This window comes from Dermacentor variabilis, chromosome 1 (genome assembly GCF_050947875.1).
Source record: "Dermacentor variabilis isolate Ectoservices chromosome 1, ASM5094787v1, whole genome shotgun sequence".
NCBI classification, from domain to species: domain Eukaryota; kingdom Metazoa; phylum Arthropoda; class Arachnida; order Ixodida; family Ixodidae; genus Dermacentor; species Dermacentor variabilis.
The window spans coordinates 266956902-266981938 of record NC_134568.1 but is presented as its reverse complement, the minus strand read 5'-3'; the positions used below and the strand labels follow the sequence as shown (position 1 = coordinate 266981938).

General features: G+C 44.1%; 1 protein-coding gene across 4 annotated transcripts in view; it reads left to right on the top strand.

The window, feature by feature from the left end:
* Positions 1–25037, top strand: part of LOC142564181 (protein unc-93 homolog A-like) — an 85157-nt gene that overhangs the window by 41980 nt on the left and 18140 nt on the right. Inside the window, exon 1 of one of the 4 annotated variants that reach the window (XM_075675084.1) lies at positions 10724–10822. The exons of 2 other annotated variants lie outside the window; for them this stretch is intronic. In XM_075675084.1, coding sequence (XP_075531199.1) covers positions 10820–10822 — 3 coding nt within the window. In that variant the 5' untranslated portion in view covers positions 10724–10819. Of the gene's footprint in view, positions 1–10723; positions 10823–16998; positions 17147–25037 lie in introns of those variants that run through there. One more of the 4 variants, XM_075675091.1, reaches the window with a different exon arrangement.

The following is a 25037-nucleotide window of genomic DNA, read 5'->3' as shown; positions in this document are numbered from 1 at the left end:
GTACTGGCTTGAGGGCTGTCCGTTCTAGCTAACATAGCGTTGTTGATCTGGCAGGTAGTCTTGCAGGAAAGGTATCATTGATGCACAAACACCGGATTAAGTGAGTTTTGGGACCACTGACAACATAAAACGCCTTGCTTAGGCTACAGTAAACAGCGTCCGGCTGCCTGCTGTTCTTCATCGTTTCCGATGCGCGGCTCATGAAAGTGGCGTTGTTGTTGCTGAACAGCCTGGGTTAAACGAATGTTGATTAGGTATTAGACTGCTGCGCACACTCCATGGGATTAATGTGTGCAGGATAGACTCAAATGTTTTCGAGCAAGAAAAGAGGAGAGATATCGGTCTGTAATGTTTCGCGTCTGTTTTATAGGAAGTTTGACCCCCCCCCCCCCCCTTGGGCTTTAGTGTTGCGCCGCTAAGCACGAGGTCGCGTGATCGAATCCCGGCCACGGCGGCCACATTTCGATGGGGGCGAAATGCAAAAAAACCCTTATACATAGATTAAAGAACCCCAGGCTGTCAAAATTAATCCGGGGTCCCCCACTACGGCGTGCCTCATAATCAGATCGAGGTATTGGTACGTAATTTAATTTAATTTTCTTCTAGGCCGTTTGTAGACGGGAATGGCACGAATATTTTCCATGGTATGGAAAACGGGTTTTGATGCAGGTATCGTATATGCAAGTTAATATTGGAGTGAGCCGAGCTGTGCATGATATACATAAAGCCATAGGAATACCATCAGGGCGACATGAAAGCGACGGCTTTGCACTGCGAATGCCTTTGAATGTAAGTTCTTCGCTGCAGTTGACGCAGAGCTTGGCGCATAGCCACTGGGTAACGGATGGTCAAACGAAATGGGGTCAACGTTACTGCTGAAAATTAATTGAAAGTATTGTGCAAACGCATTTGAGACGTTTTCGATAATTTCATGATTGCTTGTTAAAGGAAGGGCAGTTCTGTTTCACTTTATGTAGACCTCATTTGCATATATTTCCAGATATTTCTGGGTTTTTTAGAAATATCATTTTCGACTGAGCTAATGTTGTTAATCAGATCACATGGATATAATTTTTTATGGAGATATCAGTGCTCCTCGAATTCAGTTTTCCATTTCTCCGATCTGCTTTTCGCTCATTTGTGGGCGCGCACTTTGCATTTCAGTGACATGCGCAATTCAGTTGAAAATTAAAATGGGTAGCCTAAAGAACGCCATCTCTTTAGCGGTTCGCACCGACGGATTCCCTCCCGCAGGGTGCCAGTGAAATGTTAGACTTGACAATTCGCCATTATCTGACGTTAATATAGGGGACCAGTCTGCATTAAAAAGATATTAATAAAAACTGATGTAATCACCAAGGGCGAAGTTATACTGCGGAGAGGCCGACGCTTTCGGTGCATTTCTTTTGAAGCCTCCTTGTCCGTTTATTGCCCCAAATGAAAGAGAAGGGTGACACTTGTCCGCCCGAACTAGTTCCGTGTCATCATGGGAGATACCCATACTTTCACTGTTCGACAAACACAAATATGTTGCCATAAGAGTTCGGCGTGCAGTTCAACTGCTGAAAGTCCTTAAAAGAAATGAGATCAAGGAGATTGGTTTCTTTATGTGTAATATAGTTGTTAAAGTGAGGTATTTACAGGTTATCCTGTTGTATTCCAGTTACGTTAAAATGTCCAAGAACTATAAATTTATGCTTAGGGTGAGAAGTGATGAGGTCCTCAATTGATGATAAATGCTCATGGAACCAAGACGGATGCGTAGAGAGTGATATGTAATATGCACCTTATAGTAAGCGCTCTACCCCGCCGCAGGACAGGTCTACCCATACACATCCAGGCATGGATTCCAAGTCCACACGCACGCAAGAGCAATACGAACAGCGATCAGCACTCCTCCGCCGATGCTCTTTCCGCCATTGGTGTCATGGTCGCTGCAGCAGGCGCATTGCGACGAGTGCATCTGCACCGCATTTTCTGTTTTTTTTCTCGCTCCGGTCACAGCATGTGAAACAGCCTTTATAGTTAGGTGGAAAATAATTTGATGAGGATATGCAGATAGAAAGCCACGTCTCTGTCAAAAATTATACAGAAAGGGATGCAAGAAAATTGCAACGACATTAACAATAGCTTTTGTCCACAAACCGCGAACATTCTGATTGTACACATTGAAATTTATACTCATAATTAATTGATAATGCTATGTAACTCACTTGCATGAAGCAGACTTTCGCGGAGAGGTCATTCGAATGTCTTTAATAGGAATTCTTTTGGCCACATGAAGGGATCATGCAGGGGTTGCAACGGTTTTTCATCAGCGGAGACATATACGAGGCGTACAATCAATCAATCAATCAATCAATCAATCAATCAATCAATCAATCAATCAATCAATCAATCAATCAATCAATCAATCAATCAATCAATCAATCAATTTTATTTCATTTGGATAGGAGGAGTACGGGACTAGAAGCTTGAGCAGCTGACGAGGTCCCGTCCCGTTACAGTTGACAAAACAGCAGGATGACGGTCAGTCATGCGCGAAGAGTTCAAATAAATCGACGAATATTACATAACATCGAGTAACACAAAATTTTGTAACAAAGCGCGAAATAATAGAACCCATTTGCATAGGTTTTAAATGACATGAACATGAAAAGCAGCGATCGACAAGAAGAGGGGAAAAAATTCGAAAGGATGTACTATTCCTGAAAATAAATGGACTGGGCGGAGTGTTTAATGAGACAACTTTGATTAGCGAAGGATCAAAATTTTCATAGTTTAATAAGTTTAGAAGGGAAGGTAGCTTGTAAGACAAAGATTGTTCATCATAAGTTGTTCCAGGGGTGGGTACAGTCCACAATTTTTTGTGCCTGGTTGGATGAACACTTGTGTTTGCTTTTAACTTAGCAAGATTAATTATGGCATTGATACCATACTTAACAAAAGCTTTATAACACATCAGCCTTTAATCATATAAAGAGAACATTGGAAGAATTTCGTACTTTGTAAAAAGAAGTTTTGTAGAAGAAGCAGAATGTACAGCAGCAATATGTCATATGGCTCTTTTCTGCAGCAAATACAGCTTGCGCAAATTTGTTACACCAGTAGTACACCACACTATGCTGCAGTGCAGCAACAGAGAGGACACTAATGCTTTGTAGATCATAATCTTCGCCTTTGTAGGAAGAATACATCGCGTTCGTGCAAGGACAGCAATGGCAGATGACATCTTTGAATGGAGGTTTTCAGTATGTACATTCCATGCAAGGTGCTTTGAAAAATGTACTCCAAGGGTTTTAACAGAATTCACCATATTTCTGAGAGCCCAGAAATAAATTCAGCTTCTTTGTCAGCGTTTTTCCTTTAGGCGTGTACAAAATAACTTGTGTTCTTGAAGGGTTTATTTTTAAAGAATTCACCGAGGACCAGGCATCTAGGTTAGACAGCATTTTGTTAGCCATCGCCTCTATATCTGTTTCCAAATTCTCTGTAATAAAAACTGTCGTGTCATCAGCATACGAGGCGAATGTGGCGTTGTCAGTGCAGTGTACAATGTCATTTACGTAAATCAAAAATAAGAGTGGCCCTAGTATGCTTCCCTGTGGCACACAAACAACGACCGGATTCCTTGCAGTTGTTTCATTGTTTGTATCTACGAATTGTGTTCTGTTTGAAAGATAGGATTCTAAAAGCGCATGCGCTGTTCCACGCACACAATAGTTTTCTAATTTGCTAAGAAGGATGGTATGATCAATGAAGTCAAATGCCTAGGAAAAATCGACGTATATGCCTAATGCCATTTGATTACGACTAAATGCACCTATAATTATTTCTTTTTGAGTCAAGAGGGCTGTTTCGGTAGAGCGATGCTTCCTAAACCCATGTTGAAGATCTTAAAACAAATTGTGGTGATTAAAAAATGATAGCAATCTGATATGCAATAATTTCTCAATACCTTTCGAAAACACTGGTGTTATCGAAATAGGTCGATAGTTGTTTAGTGACCCCTTATCACCGTGCTTGAAGACTGGAACAACGCGTGAAGTCTGCATATGTTTAGGAAACATGCCTGTAGGTAATATTAAGTTATAAATATGGGTAAGAACAGAGCATATAATATCAAGCACATACTTTATGGGCCGAATCTGGAGACCATCGGCGTCCAGGGACCGGCTGTTACCTATATCACTGAAGCAAGAAAACACTTCTAAGGACCTAGTTGGGGCAAGAAATAGAGTGTTACTAAACGCGCTTACAGGCAGGAACTGACTATAGCTGTTGAGGACATCAACGTCATTTAACTGATGTTTCAATGAGAATATTTCATTAAACACGTTTGGCAAATCATTTCCGGAAAGTTTCTGCCCGTTATGACACAAAACATCTGGAATAGCTGAAATTGAATTGGGCTTTAAAAAGGGAGCATTCAATAAGCGCCAGATTACATCACTTTTTTGGTTGGCTGATTCTCTAAAACTTCCCATGAAATAAGCATGCTTAGCAGCCCTAAGCTGATTTGTGAGATTATTTCTATATTTCTTAAACTCCCTGAGCAGGGCTGGATCTCTAGTTCGGAAATCGAGCATACAGGGCAGGTTTGTGTTTAACCATACCAAGAAGCTCAAGTGTTAGCCAAGGTTTTCGTGCTTTGGATGGCCGTGTCATTTTTTTTTCAAGGGGAAGTGTTTATGGTAAAAAATTTTGAAAGTGTTCAAAAAGGCAGTATGCGCAGTCACTATCTTCTGCTCGGTAAACGCTGTTCCAAGCTACATGAGTAATAGCTTGGCGAAATGCTTCAAGATTTGATGAAGTAATGGACTGAATAAAGACTGGATTTTAGTTTTATTAGCCATGCAGGGAATTCGATTTGCTGGTAATATAATACCCAGATGATCACTGATATCAAGATTCAAGATTCATTTATTTCTCCAGTGTACAGAACTTCGGCCTCTAATCAATGTTAATGTTTGAAATGAATACATGTAATAGGGATGAGCCTTCAATAGTCACGCGCGTTGCATTAGATATTGTGTTTGAAAAACCATAAGTTGTGATAAGAGATTGAAAATACTTTTGTAGCGGGGAAAACGAAATCACGTTTATATTGACGTCACCACCTAATATTAGATTTCTTCTTCTAATGTATCACTGAAAAGTTTATCAAGAAACACAAGAAATCGGGTTGCGTCACCTGATGGTCATCTGTACACAACGGAAAACATGTGACTCTGCATTGTCAACACCTCGTAGTCGGAAGTTATATCAGGGAATTCATCTACGGGATTAGCCACAATATTACCCCTGAGCAAAAGCGCGACATCGCCCCCACGCTTAACCTGACGACTTCGGAAAAAGGATTGATAGCCAGGAGGCTGAAACATGTTAACTGTCTCAGCCAGGAGGCTGAAACAGTTAACATTAGTGCTGTAAACCGTACTCCGAAAGTCTCGATTGGCAATGCAGTCATTTATTTTATTTGGAAGTGGTCGAACATTTCGATGAAAAAAAAATGTCAATTCCGGCTTTTAACTGACACCAATGGTTTTATTTCAGATGGAACATAGCCCATTCTCAAGCCAAGTGAAACATGGTTAGACCCAATTAGGAAATTTTAGACAGGTCCCTTGCGCTTCCCATGACACAGACCCGGCTAACCTCCGTTTCCCTCGCCTTGATGCGGCAACCATCGGTCCAAAGAAACTTCCATTTTTTTTCTCTCTTCAGAGCCAGTTCCTGGGCAAAAAGGCGCTTGTTGTCGGCCGTCAAGTGTTCATTGATAAAGACTGGAGTGGCTGGGGTCTGAGAGAGATCAAGGTCTGTCGTAGTTAACCTAGCGTTTCTAGCTTTGCTGATAAAATCAGCCTTCTTTGTTCTCGGGCAAAATCGGGCTATTATGTTTGTGTCTTTCTTGGCGGGTACGCGGTGAAGGACGTCAACATCTGCAGAAGTCACAGGGCACCCAATCTTGTCTCCGACTTTTTGCAAAATGGTATTAATCTCGATGTTGTTGACTCGAGAGTAGTACTCCGAATCTGCGAGCCTTTTGGCTAAGTGCTCGTTTTCTTGCTTTAAAGCTTTGTTGTCAAATGCTAGCGCTTCCTGATCTTGTTTCGTTTTTTCGTACAGGGAGTTCAACATCTCTAGGTTTTTGCACATTTCAACCACTTCTCTTCGAAGTACGTCAACCTCGCGCGCCAATTCTGCATTCGTGACCATAGTTCACAAGGATACACCAGGTTGGCAACAGCAGGTGGGGCAATATGTATTGGGTGGAAAGATTCAAGTGATGAAAACTAAGCTGCGTAGTGAAATGCGTGGGCTTAGCGGCAGAAACTTGTTGCCACAGCCGCTGCTGCCAACCGAAGTGCAGAGCGATGAGAGCGGTCCCGCTTAAGTGGCGTCGATGGCAGCGCCACGTCAGGGTCCACTTCCACTCGTCACTGCAAGCTGATGCACGTGTCTATCAGTCGTCCTCAAGGGATGATACCGACGGCTTGGAGTGGTGATCGCTGACTGCCTCGGCGCCTGCGTAGTGAAATGCGTGGTGAAATGCGTAGTGAAATCCTCGTTATCTTCAAACTGTTGTTCCCCGAGACACTGTTTCATGTTCAAGAAGATGAAATAGTCACTTGGTGCAATGTCCGGACTGAAGGGTCGGTGATCAAAAAGTTCCCAACCAAAATATTGAATCTTGTCCTTGGTTCGGGAAGTGGTGGGAGGACGCGCGTTGTCATGGAGGAGGTCATTTCCAGAAGACGGTTTCCTGCGCCGATGGTTTCCCGCGCCATCGATTTTTGATCGCATGTCACAGTTTGGTGAGCGTTTCGTAGCATACGTCAGCTATAACGGTGGTTTCGCGCTCCATGAAAGCAAACAAACGAACGCCCTTTTTTGTCCCATAAAACCGTAGCCATCATTCTCCGACTCGAGTAAGGAGATTGCTTGAATTTTTTTGGTTTTGGTGAAGAGGAATGGCACCACTGCATTGATCGTTGTTTTGTTCCTGCAGTGGTGTAGGATATCCAAGTCTCGTCGCCTCTAACAATGTGCGAAAATAACTCATCTTCGCCTTGTCTGTAGCGGTCTAAAAACGCTCGTCCACTTAACATTCTTTGGTGTTTGAGTTGGTCGGTAAGCATTTTTGGTACCCACCTTGCACATTCTTTGTGGTATCCGAGTTTTTTCAGTTACAATAGCGTAAACTGTAGTTTGTCCAACAAGAGAAGATTTATCGGCCAGACAACTAACTGTCAGTCGTCGACGTAATCGCAAATACCGGTCCACTTGTTGAACACTTTCATTGGTCTGGATGCTGGGCCTGCCACTCCACGCTTTATCGTGCTCACTTGTGCGGCCATTTTTGAAGGCTCGACACCATTTTCCGACCTTTCCTTCACTCATCACTGTAGCTACACAATCTAGGCACAACTCCCCATTAATTTGGGAAGCTGATGATCCTTTTGCATGCAAAAATTGAATTACAGCTCGCCCTTAAATCAGGCGGGAGCAACGATTCTCGCCGACATTGTCGTCTACATTCCCCGACAAGAAGACGACTACTGGGACAAAGCAATAAGTTCGGTATCTTATCGAAGAATTAACAGATGGCACTGTTCAAATAAAAAATTTATTCTGATGTGTATGTATTTAAATATCAGCAAATGGCCCTTACTTTTTTTTGAACAACCCTCGTTCGACAAACAATACCAAGAGTTCGAAGGGCACGTTGTTTCGCATATTTAGCCTGTAAACAGAAACTTGGCGTTTTGTCGAAGTACACACCAAGATATTTCATTTCATCGACCCTGGGCAGTGAGCATCCCGAAGGGTGCACGAAAGAAAAAAAATAGTTGTGGTGTAGCTGTATCGTACTTAGTAGCGCTCACTGTAGTGCGACGATGCAGCAGCAGCGGTAACAACCGCAGTGTATCATATACAGGGTGTCCCAACTATAATGCACCAAGATTCAAAAATATGCAAATGCCACGTAGCTGGACAGAACCAAGGCAATGTTGTTTGCCGTCTCTTGGAGATACCCGGATTATATTTTTTGCATTCCACCTAATTACATAATTAGTCTTAATTAATTAATCAACGTCGAAAGATTGGCATGAATTTCCCTCTGTTAGTGTTTCCATTAATAACAATGATAATTCTTGAAAAGCACTACATAACACTAGGTAACACTGCATAATAGCAAGCATCAGTACGAACTACTGTTGACTGTTTTCTTTTTTAATGTTACTTATATATGCCATGTTCTATTACTGTATTATTACACTTTCAGCTGACATTGTATAATCAGCAAATATTGTGTACAAGCTCGTAATACATTTCCTCCTTAATTCTTGTATAACCCACTCCCCTCTCTAATGCCGAAAGTCTCTGAGGGTAAATAAATAAATAAATAAATAAATAAATAAATAACCTTCTCAAATATTATAATTAGATGAAATGAGTCAATGAAAAAATTGTAGAGCAACATCAAAAACCCCCGAGAAAGCTTTCTGTTGCGTAATGCGTGCTATATAAAAGTGTTTTTCCGAGCGTGAAATAGGCCCGCAAATGCATGCAAAATGGCCGCGCGACTGGCCGCTCCAGGCACTTTGCGTGTATTCGCGGGCTTCTTTTACGCTCGGAAAAACACTTTTATGTAGCACGTATTGAGTTGAGAACAGTTGCTATACCCCCCTTTTTCCGGATCAGTGTTAGATAAGGAGGGGGGGGGGAGGTTATCACTGAGCTGTTTGTTAAATAATGCCGCTGCACAGGCTGATCTCAACAAACAGTTAAGACATGTGCTGTAATCGCAGGTTTTCTCTCGGAAGCCTTGTTATCTGCCGGTGCGAAGCTATCTGTCACAAAGCCGCGGGCTCAACTTCCTGCCGTGGGGGGGGGGGGGGGCTCTGCATTCCGATGTAGACGGGGTGCAAAAGCTCTCGTGCACTTATGTTCAGGTGCAAGATAAAAGAACTAAATGTAGTCAGCACGACCTCGAGACCTGCCGCTATGACGCTCTCATAGCCCAGGGACCGGGTTTTGTAACGATCGTGTTAAAAATCAGTCGATTAAATTATGGACTTTTACGTGCCAAAACCACGATCTGATTATGAGGCACGCCGTAGTGGGGGACTCGGGGAAATTTCGACCACCTGGGGTTCTTTAACGTGCACCTAAATCTAAGTACAGGGGTGTTTTCGCATTTCGCACACATCGAAATGCCGCCGCTGTGGCCGGAATTTGATCCCGCCACCTCGTGCTCAACGATCGTGTTGATCTTCTATTCTTTCTTGCCTTTTGTTATAGGCTCGCACGAAGTTATCCACCACTATCGCCAGGATCGGCCGCGGTGCGGGAGGGATGGAACTTTTGATAAGAAATTAATATACTAGTAGGACTACACCAATATAATATACGGCCACATGTGTTGCTTTGGAACCTTAAACAGATGAATTCGCTCATCCGAATAACCTGCATGAATTGCAGCTCGAATCGGTTTCATAGCCACTGTTGTTTTATACTTTTCAATCAGCAACTTCACTAGGGACGCAAAGATTACATTAAGGAATTCCCAAAATTGCATATTTCTCTTCTATGTCGTTACTTTCAATTGTATTGCATGAAAATGAATTCGAGGTTTATTCTGATATTTGAAGTTTTATTTGCATTATAATGTTGCGCGCACGCACGCACGCACACGCACGCACATGCACTCACACGCACGCACGCACACGCACACACATACGTGGGTTCGTATCCCACCGGCGGCCAGTTGTTTTTTTCACCCACTTTCATTTACATTAATATATATATATATATATATATATATATAAATATATATAAGCAGTCGTAATACCACGGGCTTCTCGATTGGCCGCAGTTAAATCACCTTTTCTGAAGCCGGCAAGCCTTCAAACATCCTCGGAATGGCGTCTGCTTTGAGCTTAGATCGCTCACGTTGCAGCGACTAAACATTTTCGTTCAGTGCGCCCACGTCTTCACTAATAACGTCTTCGGGGTCAAAACGCTTTTAGCACATGCGATCATGTATCAAGTCAAAACAATTGTTCTTACCTCCTACGAGGGCTATGGGGTAAGAGCCATTGTTGGGAAACAACAAAAAACATTCATGCGCCCCTTGCTGCATGGCGATGGACGCCGTACATGTTCTTCGCCGTATCTATCGCAGACAACCAAAGGCCAGCAGACCGTTGCCGGCAATGCCCGGCTCTTTTTACTTTTTTTTTGCACTAGGTTGTAGTACAGAACGTGCTTGACGAGGCGGTCGCTGTCTGCTGGGAAGGTTTATTGAATATTTTTTGGCTCGTGCTACTCGCATCTATCGTATTCATGGCGCATTCTAGCGGGCGAACGGGAGCATAGGCGTCCGGTCTGGAAGAGGAGACTTGTCACTGACCGGCCACTTTCGCTAATGTGTCCAGCATCACGATTGGTTGGAACCTGCTTTTAAGAACCGTTGTGGCGTGAATCCAAGCCCAGTGGCGGCGCGTGAGCCGCGCCGCTTATTCTGCCGCCGGAACGTTCCGGCCGCGCTCGGAGATCGGGCGTATAGCGGCGGCGCAGGCGGCGGGGGATAGTAGGCTTGCCACCTGACCGAAATTTCTAGCGTTCTGCGCGTGCCAGCTGGATAACACGTGTTTGACATTCGCGGCTGTCATACCTCCAGTTGCACAGGCGCGACGCGTCGTATACACTGCCGCCGCGTGCAACGACTCTTCGTCATGGAATCTGTGTCCTGAATTCACAGACTTTTTTTCAGCCGTCACTGTTTGTAACTGGCCGGCCGGCTTCGCTAATGGTATGTCCCCTATCCGAATTGGCTGGTTCTTCTTCTTATACGAACTACTGTACTATGGGCTTTGTTACCAAAAAGTTTTCACGGAGCACCGCGTTCGACATCGCGTCGTTGTTGGCGTTACAAATAGAGGCAGCAATTTACACGGATTCCGTAGCAATACAAGCTCTTTTGGTGCTCTTTTGTCCGGGCGAAGAAAGCCTTCAGGCAGTTTTTTAAAAATTATTTGCAAATAGCTGATCAACGTCAAAGGGAATCGCACCCGCCGTGGTTGCTCAGTGGCTATGGTGTTGGGCTGCTGAGCACGAGGTCGCGGGATCAAATCCCGGCCGCGGCGGCCGCATTTCGATGGGGGCGAAATGCGAAAACACCCGTGTACTTAGATTTAGGTGCACGTTAAAGATCCCCAGGAGGTCGAAATTTCCGGAGTCCTCCACTACGGCGTGCCTCATAGTCAGAAAGTGGTTTCGGCACGTTAAACCCCATAATTAAAAAAAAAAAAGGGAATCGCTCGCAGCGAGCTTCCTCCTTTGACTACCACTTTCTGTATGCGTGTGCAATAATCGGCGTGTGCGCGCGACGTGGGAAATACCCGCGTACTTATGCAACGCCGTGAAATGAGCTTGTTATCACGTTTCTCTCCGCTTTCGCCGTGGTGGCATGCGATTGTTTAGTAGAACCCGTCCATAGACTCGCGTTTATACTTTAGCAAGAAAGAAAAAGAATGTGCGGTTCTTTACATGCGATGTCTTTAAACACAGCGACACCTCGCTGCGCCTCCTCCTGAACATCGAAAAAAAAAGGAAGGAAAGCTGCAATCATTGGTGACAAAGGAAGCCAATATGTGAAGAAAAAAGCGTTTGCCTTCCGCGTGCACTATCCCGCAAAACTATCCAGTGACACGCAGAGTCCGTATATGAAGGTAGGAAAAAAAATGAAACCGCGAAAAGCACTGGGGAAGCTTCTTTTTAATTGTAGAAATAATTATAGGCGATGGCTTTATTAAACTCGACTACTTGCCCTGCAGCGCAACACGGGCGGTGCATATTATGTATAGAGTTTGTTTCAGCTGACTCGTGTCAGGCTTTAAGAACACATGCGCACTACGCGACTGCAACCAGCTCAGTATTGTTTACTGCACTTTCAAGCAATTCAACGTGTTTTTATAGAAATGAAGTCAGCGTTGACCCTAAGAATGCTAACGCATTAAAAATTACTTTCAGTTGTCCTAGAGTACAGCGAGCAATACTGGGTTAGTTGCGTTCAAGTACCTCAAACCTGATTTTTTTTAAATAGCTTGGTGCAATCAGGGTCCTTCAAGACTTTTCATCTGGTCAGGAGACTTCCTCGAAAGCTGTAAAGAGGGACAGAAACTACCACGACAGGCACTCGCGTAAGTAGAAGGGCACCAATATGCCGCGCTGGTATGACCGCGGTTGCGCGATCACGCAAATCTTTTATTTGGTATTTGAGACTCAACATATAGCATAAACCTTAGGCAAAATAATTTATCGTGCGATGTGTTTGTGCTTCACTTATACAAGACAACGCTGTGTATTGAACCTGGGACGCCAACTCGCATTGCTCGCAGAAAAAGTTCCAGTCAGCCGTGCCGCGTGATAGCAGTTCGCCACGACCTTCCTTCTAACTGTCCGTTGATTATAGCTGTCACGTGGAGGCGAATGCCAAGTACCCTGCACACTGAGCTACCTTTGCACGAGTCAGAGTGGAACGTAAAGTGAGCGCGCTTTATTCTAAGCAGTATATGCATTGCTTACATTCCAGCTTTTAGTGGGACGAATTGCTTTTGTACGTTCACTCACTGATGGTGTTTAAAACCCTAGAATACGGCTATGAGAGACCGCCTTGGGAAAGGGCTTTGGAACCCGTGGCCTTCTGCTCGTCGGCAAAACAGCGTATCCACTGAGCCACCATGGCGAGTAAAGGACTTCGTAGTAGTAAAACAGACAAAGCTGACGGCTGTAGAAGTAGCAAGTGGACCTTAGTTGACTCATTTTCTTGTGTTGGAAACTCCGTCGTGGTAGGAATGATGAATTCAAAATCTCTTTGGTAGAAACTGTGATCTGCGCTCGCTACGCATCCCTTTGCAAGACAGCCTGTTTTCTTAACGAAAGAGCACAACGGTCGCCATCTCAAAGCGTTTATTGGACGACAACTGCAAACAGCTATCGTGTGAGTGGACGATAACTTGTCACTGGACGAGGCCTTCCAAAATCCTCGGAATGGCGTCTACTTTGAGCTTAGATTACTCACGTTGCAGCGACGCGTCACTTTCCGTTCAGTCTGCACACGTCTGCACGAATAACGTCGTCGGCATCAAATTATTTTTCACACATGCTGTCATGTTTCCAGTCAAAAGTGAAGCGGGTAGTTTCTCGCCGGCTTCCACAATTGTGGGTCCCTCGGGTCGGTAGGGATACAAAACAAATATACTTTTTTTTCGGCGCCCTTGCAACCTGATCAACGAGCAGGAGCACTATGCACATTGTCGCTGTCATGAACCATCGCTGTCACCACTCGGGGAGACATAGGTACAGTGGTCAGGTATTAAAACGCGAACAGCAACGAACGCCCCTTATGCGTAACTACATAGACGTGCGACGTTTAATCACTAAGCATGGAGTAGCCCCAAGTGTACGTTTTCCAGTCTGGATGAAGTAGCTGTTACAAATGCAAATGAACGTGGAAACGAAGTAACGCAGGGGAGTAGTTTCAAAATTGTTCGCGTTTCAATTTTTCAGCACTGTACAGAAACGAAGCGGCAATATGCGCGTTGTGCCGACCATGTTCGCACGCCGCTAATGTCAAGCGACCATTGCCCAGCAGTCGGCGTGGACGCAGAACGCCTACAGCCACTGTGCGGCGTCCGCTCCGGTGCCTTTCTATCTGCGTCAGCGCCGCGGTGCGTCCACACGCAAGAATTTCATGCCTCCCCCCCCCCCCCTAGAAAAAAAATGAAGTACATTGGTACAAATTGGAACAGCGTATACGCATACTAATGATTGTCTTCAATAAAGTCAAAGGTAAATTTGTGTTAAATTTGATATTATTAATCAAGGAAAAGAGAAGCTAAAATGGGGAAAAACAGCTTGCTGCCGGTGAAAGCCGAACCTACAATCACAGAGTGCTCTATCGTTGAGTTATGGTGACGGCTTGTTCTTCGTCCACTTTCTATGTATATTTGTTTAAAAGCCAGCCCTGGCAGTCTTAGCCAACGCGAATCACGATCATAGCGACGGTTGTGGAACTTCCATCAAACTACAAGTATCACGTAGTACTTGATCATAAGAAGCCATGGTGTGCTATACCAAAGCATCATGATTACCATTGTCATCCCGAACTTTTGCAATTTCATTTGAAGGTCTGTCTCATTGCAGTTTCGTGCTTTGGGACCTCTTTCTGTAGTATATTTTTTTTGTTTCCTTTATAAAAACTTGCGCAATATCTTTGCCAAGCAAGGTGTTTGACGTTTCAAATTTATTTTTAGTAAATTATGTACTGAAAATAAACTTTAAAATTCGGGCTTCTTGTTTAATTGACAACTGATAATGTTTCCCTAGAAGCTGAAACAACATTATCGAGAGGCCTCTACCTTTGACTCCTTGTTTAAGGAAACAAGGAGGTCTAAAAGCATACATATACGGTATATGTGCCTATTTTTCTACTGGGGTCAGCGATACAAAGGAAGCTGACTTTAGACAAAGGAAGATATACAACCTTCGGAATTTCCTGATATGTTTGAAGGCTCCAGATTGTATAGAAGGTACACCTTTCCATGAATGTTTTTGGAATGTGGAACCTGTAAAAAAAGAAAGAAAAAAAAAGAGATAGAGAAGTCTGGAGGGCCTGTTGGCGGAATGCTACCACTCCAGAAAAGAGAGGAAAGAACAGAGTAAACAATGGCTACAAATTTTGAAATCTCTCACGGCCTTCCCTATTCTTTATAAATCAACACCCATTTAGAAGAGTAAGCCTTGCTCATACAGAAAGCATAGACACGACATCTTGCTTACTCGGCATTGTATGCATTACATTTACAGTGGGCCAGCTTACGCCACCCGAAGACGACACGAAGCTTATGCGGATACCAAACTCAAACCGCATGCAAGTGCTCTTTGACCTCTCTTTCATGTTTAGATAGTATGTAAAGAGCATTTAATGAAACTGCACTGCAATTAAAGACCTTCCAGGTGCCATTGACACAAAGTGAAATGCTGGCTGTGATGAATTCAGCGAAGGGATTATCAAAGCCTCGTAAAAAGAAGCCGTGGTCGTCTTTAAATCAGGAGCTCGTGAGACAATCTGCACAATGTCTGTTGTAGCTGAAGAAGATCAGGTAGAGAGAGAAGCGAGAGAGAGAGAAGATCAGGTAGATCCACAGTCACTTTGGCGCAGAGAAAAACACTGCAGGGGAATTACCTGACCAACGAACTTATAAGGCGTATTAAAGCAGCCACCAAGCAGTAAATTAGAGTTCACGTTCTGTATCATGTGAAATTAATTATTTTATTCCTTATCGGACCATATAAAGCCAACAGGCAGTGAAGCCAAGAAAAGCATAGGGGTAATTAGCTGTGGTTGAAGCTGAAATGTAGAATATAAGGAAGGGGGGGGGGGGGGTCAAATGGACGAAAAGATAACTTGTCGCCGGTGGGAACCGAACCCGCCGGCGACAAGTTATCTATTCGTCTAAATTCATTTCTCTTTTCCTAATTATTATGTACATTTAAATTTCAACCACATCTAATTACCCCTATGCTTTCGTTGGCTTCACTGCCTGTTGGCGTTATACGGTCGTGATTATTAAAAAAAGAAAAAAAAAGGCATCGGGCACCTCTGTTTCCGTTATTCTCGTAAATTTCTTAGGGTTACTGTTGCGTGTGCTTCGGTAGAAAAAAAGCCAACGTGTGTAACAATCTTAACGTTCTGATATGTCTACGGATCCGGATCATGAGACTGAAATAATCAGAAGAATAAGGATGGGCTGGGGTGCGTTTGGCAGGAATTCTCAGATCATGACCAGCAGGTTGCCATTATCCCTCAAAATAAAAGTGTATAACTGCTGCGTCTTGCCAGTAGTCACCTACGGGACAGAAACCTGGAAGCTTACGAAAAGGGTTCTACTTAAATTGAGGACGACGCAACGAGCTATGGAAAGAAGAATGATGGGTGTAACGTTAAAGGATAAGAAAAGAGCAGATTTGGTGAGGGAACAAACGCGAGTTAATGACATCTTAGCTGAAATCAAGAAAAATAAATGGGCATGGGCAGGACATGTAATGAGGAGGGAAGATAACCAATGGTCATTAAGGGTTACGGACTGGATTCCAAGAGAAGGGAAGCGTAGCAGGGGGCGGCAGAAAGTTAGGTGGGTGGATGAGGTTAGGAAGTTTGCAGGGACAACATGGCCACAATTAGCACATGACCGGGGTAGTTGGACAAGTATTGGAGAGGCCTTTGCCCTGCAGTGGGCGTAGCCAGGATGATGATGATGGTGATGATGATTATTATTATGATTATTATGATGATGATGCCTACCTTAAGCACTTGTGTCTGTTAATGGATAAGAACGCTTCGTCGAATTTCTGTACCGATGTGCGCGAGGACCACCAATAAAAGCTGTACGCCCCACCCATCGGAAGGTAACAGCTGGAGGCGAAGTGCTTCCAAGAAACGTTATTTTATACAGGTTTTAATCGACTGGGCATTATCTTCTGTTTCACCGGCGCCGCATGCATGGCAGTTATATATTGGAAGTCGGAAAACGACCTCTGAACTAAGCCTGCTGCTACCTTGAGCAGGACTGAAAGGGGGAAATACGCCGGAGAAAAACAGCGAGTGTAGTCGTGCTTCGGAGGAAAGGTAGGCAGAGGAGGAGTAGGAGCTTCGGTGTAGAAGTTGCACACCGGCGGTCAGCGCTATTTCTTGGCACGTGCGCGAGGACTTGCTTCTCATGTATCGGGCGTGAGCGTAGCAGATGAAAGAGGGGAGCGGGGTGTGCAATCGGAGAACGGCACTTGCAAAGAATGGGTCGAGGTCCACCTTCACAAAACGCTGAGCGACGAAAAAGAAAAGAAAGTAAATAAGGGAGGAGAGAAGGAGTTCGGCGCTCTCTTTTCTGTCTATCGCACGTATCGCCTCGATAAGGGCAAAGGAAAAGCCGCAGCGCGCACGACGCGTCAAGTCGCAGGGAGCCCCGTTATTCTTTTTTTTTTTCCCCTGTTTTCTGCGGCGCGCGAATACGCTGTTGGACGCGTCGCCACCCACTGTGCCTACCGCCATGCGAAACGTCCGACGCAGCCGCAGGTACTGTTCCCAGTGTTCTCGCCCATCACTGCTCGCGCTTCCGTGGCAGCGTCCGCGTGTCGCAAGCTGGCGCGCTACACTCGGACGTTGCATAGTAATTATTGTGCTTCGGAAATTTGTTCGCTTTGACACGCTGTACGTCGAACCTGTTCAACACGGCGTTTTCACCGTTAGTGCCAGCGGCGCTTGTCTGATTTTACGCGGAAAATGAATGGCTCGAAAATGTTATTGCGGAATTATGGACACAAATATAATGAAGTCATTTCTCTTTCTCTATCTCTCTCTTTTTGTGCGGATAAATTTAGCACTACCATTAAAACACATTTGTGTACTTGGACTTAGTCACAAAAAAGAACGTCTGTGTTCATTGCCCCGGAAGTGTTGTAGCGAGTTTAGTGCAGTTGCAGAAAGTGTTGTAGTTATGGGCTTTTGTCAAGAGGATCCCACTAAAAAGGCTGTCCCCTCCTATGGTTCTTCAACACAGATTACATATAGCGTGTCTAAGCTGGCACAGCCACTTTGTTTTAACACTCTGATATGTAAGTAAGAATACATTTGAAACGTGGAGTGATTTGCATGGCTTGGAGCCAAAGTATGAATGTGTTTGCATGTTACGTACATTAACCATAATATAAAACATTCATACAAAGAAATATTGGTGCCACGACTAGCAGTGCAAGACTGATAGACATAATCCTGAAACTGTTTCTGGGGCAACATAGGTGTCACAGGTCATGGTCTTACTTTACTAATTTATTACAGATATAATAGAAATCAGTAAGCCAAATAGTATCACGCGAAGGGTATCGGAAGACGTGAAATATTCTGTGCTTTTTTTTCATATGAGCGCTTTTGTTCCATGTTAAAACATCTGTAAATGGTTGCAAACCTTGAAAAGGCATTGAGACAATTACGTATGCGGTGGTCCGAAGATCCCATATGTGGTAACCTCTGGTTCGGTGACCGATAAACCTCACGCGGTGTGCTAAGGTTACTGGTCGCAGATAAAGGGTACGTTTTCCTTGTTGCAGGCATAACAGCAGCGCCAAAAAACACACACAAATGAAAATAATAAGTGCAATAAGTGACCAACTCGCCCAAGAAATCGTTTTACTGAAGTATATTTCTTCTACAATTTCTTTGTCTGTTTTTTGGCGCTGCTGTTATGCCTGCAATAAGTGACCAATTTGCCCAAGAACTCGTTTTACTGATGTTTTCCTTGCTTTTAGGCTGCTGCGGCTCTTGGCAAGCTGACGTTGACCCGGAAAACGTGACAAGCAAATATGTTGTACAAAAAGTTAAAAAAACTATAAGTACAGTAGCCTTTCTGTCGTATTTTGATATTGATTTTTCTGTACTTATGATGGAAAACGAAACATACACATAGATGTGCGCGTAATTGTGTGGACTCATAACCGACTATTTTATATGGTAATCCGAGTGACAATATTTACAAAAGTGTCGAGCTTGCTAACCGACGCGGTACTTCAGTGGCTATGGCGTTCCGCTGCTGAGCACGAGGTCGAGGGTACGATTCTCGTCCGCAGCGGTCGCATTTCGATGGGGAGCCGGAATGCAAAAAAAAAAAGAAAAAATAACGCTCTTGTACTTTCATGTAGGTGCACGTTGAAAAACCCCAGATGGTAGAAATTAATCCCAGCTACACAGCATGCCTTATAATCAAATCCTGGTTTTGGCACGTAAGAGCCCAGAATTTAATTAATATAGTTAATTACCAGAGAAACCAAACTAATTGTAGAAATTTCTAAAGCGTCATTAAGGATTACAGTTCGCGCAACAGCAATCTCTATGCTTAGTGAAAAAAAATATATATATATAATAGATCAATAGGAAGCAAAGGATGTTCGAAAATGTTTTCTAGTATACAAATAAGAATAGCGCAAGAAAACTGTGAGCCTTTCAATAAAGAAACCTACATGCATGTAAGGCGCATACAACTTGACATTCGAAACTCCAGAATGATTAAATTGCATATTTACCAGAGGCGCGCGAAACAGGAGCACATATAAAATTAAATTGTGGGGTTTTACTTGCCAAAACCACTTTCTGATTATGAGGCACGCCGTAGTGGAGGACTTGGGAAATTTCGACCACCTGGGGTTCTTTAACGTGCCCCTAAATCTAAGCACACGGGTATTTTCGCATTTCGCTCCCCATCGAAATGCGGCCGCCGTGGCCGGGATTCGATCCCGCGACCTCGTGCTCAGCAGCCCAACACCATAGCCACTGAGCAACCATGGCGGGTAGGAGCACGTATATGCGGGGCGTTTTCTTTTATCGTTAACAGAATTTGCATAAGAATTAGCATTATTTGCATAAGAAATATAAGCGAATATTTGACTAATTAACAGTTTTTGCTAATTAACTTTGGAACTAATTATCTTATGTCACATATAACAATTTGAGATTTGCAGCGGGAAACTTTTAAAGTCATATCCAATTGGAACAAATTCTAAGGATGACACCAGTTTCGAGATATGCATTTCCAAGTTTGCAGCGAAATGCATTGGCGTTCCAATAACTTTTGAGCATCAGCGTATAAAAAGTTATTTTGTTAATAAAGTAAGTTGAACAACAGAGCATTTTTACGGCAAGTTTGACGGCGTTTATTTCACAACTGGTGCTAGTTACAAAATTCGTACCAAGTGGACATGCCTTGTGAAATCACTGGCTTCAATTCGTGTATTGCAATATGTGCGCTAAAGTAATTAGTTGAAAAGTCTATTATGAAATCTTGTTAATTAGGCAGATATGCGTACTGATTGCCAGAGTAAGTATCGCATACCTTTTCATGTATTATATCTCAATAAGTAGATGTGTGCTAATATCACAGGCGATTTTTAAAAATTACGTTAATTTTAAAAAGAAACCCCAGGTATTTGCTAAATCTAAGTAACAAAGTAGCTTTTTTCTCTGGTTTCTATGTTATTATAACCGATATAAGTTTGAATTATAAGTAAATTTATATATACTTACTTTTGTAATTCTTGAATAATTGAAGATCACGATAGCGTCAGCTTAATTCTCGAGAACAGAACAAGAACACTAATTCCACTTAGTATTATGGTCTTAAACTATGCCTTAAAGCAATGCGTCCCCAACATAATCAAAAGCGAATCTACAGTTCTGAGAACGACAAAAAGGAAGTGCTCGTCGAAAGCGATGGAAATATCGTGCAGTATCGTGCACACCGTAGCAAGACGAAAAGCTGAGCTAGTGGTGGACGTTCGGTTCTGTTGTAAAAGAATGCAAAACGAGATACCTAAGAGAAGTAAAAAAAGCCAACGGACTTGCGAGCTGAAGGCTCATTGGCAAACGGGTAAAATACAAACCAGGAAAGACAAGAGGAAGAACGGGAACAGATTCAAATGATTGAGCGGTATTTTACGCGCTGACAAATAAAGCGACACTTGATCAGCTGACTCTCCGAGACGTTGCGATGACTTTGATCACAGTCAGGCTCCATTATCTCAAGCGTGTCTTTGTGTTTGATCATTAACATCGTTTCAGTGAACAAGGGCACGCATCCGCATTCGTGGCAGTGAGAGGATAGGTGCGGCGACACTGTTACGTTTATTACATGATGATTACACTGTCTTGTTTTAAGATTAAATAACCACGTACCATAGCGTTTCCTAGAAAAATTACCAGAGCTTGAACTCTGACGCCAGTAGTGTCTGTGATATCTGCCAGCATGGTGGTTCAGCCACCATAAGAATCATTGCCAGTGTATGAGTTCGCCTAAACTTCGCCCTTCTGACTTCGGATGACCTTTCGACATTGCAGATGTATTATTTTCAGCAATGTGTTGCATTATACATGCAACAATCTGCAATGGTTACAACCGTATGCAGAGACTAATTGTCCTGCTGTGTTTAGAAAACTGTGAGTGCTTGAAAATTTAGGAAGATACGGGCTAACAAATACTGTCACAAGAACGTCTGAAGCCACAAGCCCGAAGATGAGACAGATAGATGTACTGCCAATCATTCACATGCTATCCCAACGATCGCAGCGCCAGCGTTCCCTGTAGTAATTTTTGTAGGAAACTTCGGACTGTGGACACTGAATTTGCGTGCAGTTTTTTTTTCTGGCGGCGGGTTTGCAGCAAAAAAAGTTTCTTCAAGGCCGCAGCGTTGAGGCTTCGTGGGCTGGCTGCTGCGGCATCATGCATGCTGTGTCCATCAAGTCTATTCGAGTAGTCTCAAAATCTATGGAAAATGCACTTTCTTAGGCCTTGCCAGGCTGAGCGCATTCCGTAGAATCGCTACTGTCCGACGTTCTTCTCGATGCTTGACATGTTTGTGAAAGGGCGCGCAGTGTCCGACTTGAGGAGTCCTCTTCTGTGTACGGCCGAAAGATTGATGTTGCCGGGTGCCGCAGAAAACCATTGGAAAGCAGTCCTGCGTTGATTGATGTTGTTCGCAGGGAAATGAAAAATGGAAGACATGAAAGTACGCCCTCGGGTCCGTTACGAATGCGCCACAAATGTATCGGCGGCAGCCTTCGATTGTTGCGTTCCCACCATCACTGTAAAGTGGAATAAGAAATGATGCAAAATGTCTTTTTCATGGCCATGCACTTAAAACTTTCGAGTGGCCTGCAGCAACTATATTTTTTTCTGTATAGGCGCGCATGTATGACTGTATATATGGCCGCAGTATGAAAGAAAGTATACGTGTTAGTTAAAATAAAGCAACTGAAATGTAATGAACATTCCGCACTGCGCTCTCATTATGGTAGGCTATGCAACAAGGCAAGCTCGTTTACCTCCGGTTAAACACGTAAGTAAAGCGCATCTATGAAGTCGTGAAAGATTCCCTGTTTTACTGCAACATAGAAATCGTTTGGATTGAGACTCATCCTTCGAAAATTTTGCACTAAAATTCCATGCTTATAAGCGAATTACATTGCAGAAATTAACTTTGTAGCGCGCAGTGGCGAGAGATTGATACAAAATATCACGCCGGGTGTGCACTTTATTTGGGAGCGTCTCCCATTTCTGTCTTTCTTTAAGTCCAACTTCTCGCTTCAAGTGAAACTGGCATTATATGGCAGAATTTCGACACGTGCATCAGTGCCATCTTGTCCCTTCAGTAGTGACATCAGCTAAATGCTTGCACCGTATTAGTATAGACAAAAAAGTTGTTCTAAAAGAGACCTTGTCATTAAAAGAAATTCGGCAGAACCCATTTCACGATGACTGTCGACGGTAATGCGCTTAACATTGAATCAATACAGCGACACAACGCGTTGCCACCATCTACACGAGTTACGTATGAGACGTTTGCTGCAGCGGGCCTCCGAGACGAGAAGCGTGGCGCGTCCGTACCTGCGAATGCCGAGTATTGTTCACTCGCTTGCAGAGTGCCACACACGCAGTGACCCAAGTTGGCGAGATGTTTGTTCATTGAAGAGCTGCTCATACACAATGCATTCATGGCGCAGGTCGCTAAAGCATTGGCGTGGAAAGCATTAAGCGGCACATACTCAGCGTATTTGTGGCATAACCTGATAAAACATAGGGCTGCTGTCCTTGAGGAAACCGCGTGACGTAGGCACGTAGGTTCGATTCCGCTTAGCATCGGAGAAATATGAAGGATCTTTTCTTTGTAGTTGTAATTGTAGAGCGGCACTCCCCTACTGGCAAGCACCCAGCGACAAAAATTGGTATTAAAGGTGTTCATTGAAGAACAGTGCAGATGGTTTGGCGCATATCCAGAGCTACAAGTCCAGGAGTTTTTTTGAAGAGCGGCATATATCCAGTACCGCATCTGCAATGACGCATGTCGGCGAGAGAGAGGTTCGTTGAAGAGCAGGATATTTGTAAACGCTGCCACATACTCAGTGATTGAAGGCGGACCTGGGGTTGGTTTCGAACCCTGTTCCCTCATCATAGCAAGCCCGATGCTCCAGCCATTCGACCATGGAGTACAGAGTGACCCACGTTGGCGGCAAAACGGTTAGATACAAGCACACATAGATATATAGATATAAAGCTAGCCTCTGGACAATCTGTGTAGTATCCTAACGCATTAAAAATGAGTAACGACAGTGATATGGCGGCGAGAGTACATGATGACTTGGGTGAACATTGCGCAGTGGCGTACGAGCATACCAGAATAATATAATAGGCGACGATCAGGGTTGGTGGTGGTATATAGTGGCACTACACAAACGGAGGCAGAAGGCGTGGAAAGCAGGGCATCACTGGCTGCCAGCTAATCCTTGTATTCAAAAGAAGCGGAAATATATGCAAAAAGAAGCCAGAAAAGTAAGAAATCACCAGGCACGCGATTTACATCACAACAGTCGGAATCATGGTACTCTATGTCAAAGCGGGAGCCAACGCTTCGACAAGTTGGCTTGTCTTTTTCAAGGCATTTTTCCAAGGCCTTGAAAAATACAAGTCCACTTGTCGAAACCTTGGGTGCCGCTTTGACCTTGTTCTCGTGTTGCTCCTTTCACATACTAGTATCACTGATATTTGCGTAGCGCGGTCGACAACTGCGATGCGCTGTGTTGAAAGGCCGTGCGCGTGCGCTGCGGCAGCTATGCGTATGCACCTGACACCGCGCGCCAGACTCACGAACGCCACTGAGCACATTTAGATCACAGACCTCTGTATTTACATTACCATGCGCGTGTTAGGTGGCGTGCCCACCTCCAAATAACGAAATTATTTATCGGAAGCAAGTACATATATGCGTTTCTAAATGACTAATTTCGTTGAAAAGGCAGTTTGGTCCTATATACACTTATACGGTGGACAAACAAAGTTATGGAACAGATCGTGAAAATTTCAAGACACAAGCAGTGATCTTGATTTGCCCAAATACTGAGGATTTAAAGAATAACCTGGCAAGTGCCTGTGATAAAGCGGCCATAAAGGTAGCGAATTGGTCAGTAAAAGTGACACACTCATTGTGTATACTGGGGGAAACGGAGATCGAGACTTCCTAAAGGAGTCCGACCTCAAGGGAGTTGCGGTCGCTTCACACGGTCAGTAAAGAATTAAGCAGAAATCGCCCCTGGCGCATTGGGCGCTGTTCGATTTATGTAGGCGCACACAAAATTCAAGTCTATAGTGACGCCTTAAAGCTGTTTTACTTAATGTTTTTTTACCACAAAGAATTGTTTTACAAAATTCCACGAACACATTCACTACTTCGCTAAAGAGTAGCTATGCGGGCAGCGATGCTGGCAACCATCTCCTTATCCTTGTTTGTTACGAAGTTGCGCGGCGGCGCGGTTACTAGCTGCTTTGGGGCCCTAAGTGCTTTGCACACAGCTGCTCAGCGGCAACATTAGTGCGCAAGCGCACAACGCCCATGCCGGCAGAGGAAGCGAACGCTGCCCCCGCGCCGCTGCCGAGCAGACTCAGCGGAATGGGACGATGACTTTGCCGTTTTGCAGCCAAGCTGACTGCGCGTCCCTCGCGAAGACGCGCTTATGAAAGAAATGCGACATCCACGCAGTTCTCCGCAGTGCCTGAGCGCGTGAAAAGGGAGAGGAGTGGACCGTAAACGACTCCCAGCAAGGATTGTGTACTAAAAATTCTGGCGTTCATGCTGTGCTCGTGGCGTGACCGCAATTGCAGCAAATTGGTGTGCTGATCATTATAGCCCCCAGATTGCCCAGATGCCAAGCATGACAGAGCTCAACCACGACAGGACACGCGCGCGCACCTAAGCCGATCAGTAAGGGAGAGAAAAATAGCACTGGCGTGTGCAATCAAGGGCGTGTTTTGACTCGAAAGTATGGGGCAGCTGTAAGAATCGATGTGGTTAACAAGTGCTTGAACTGTTATATTGTGCAACAAAAATTGTTACAGTCACGAGCAATGGGGTTCAGCATAAACAATAAATGT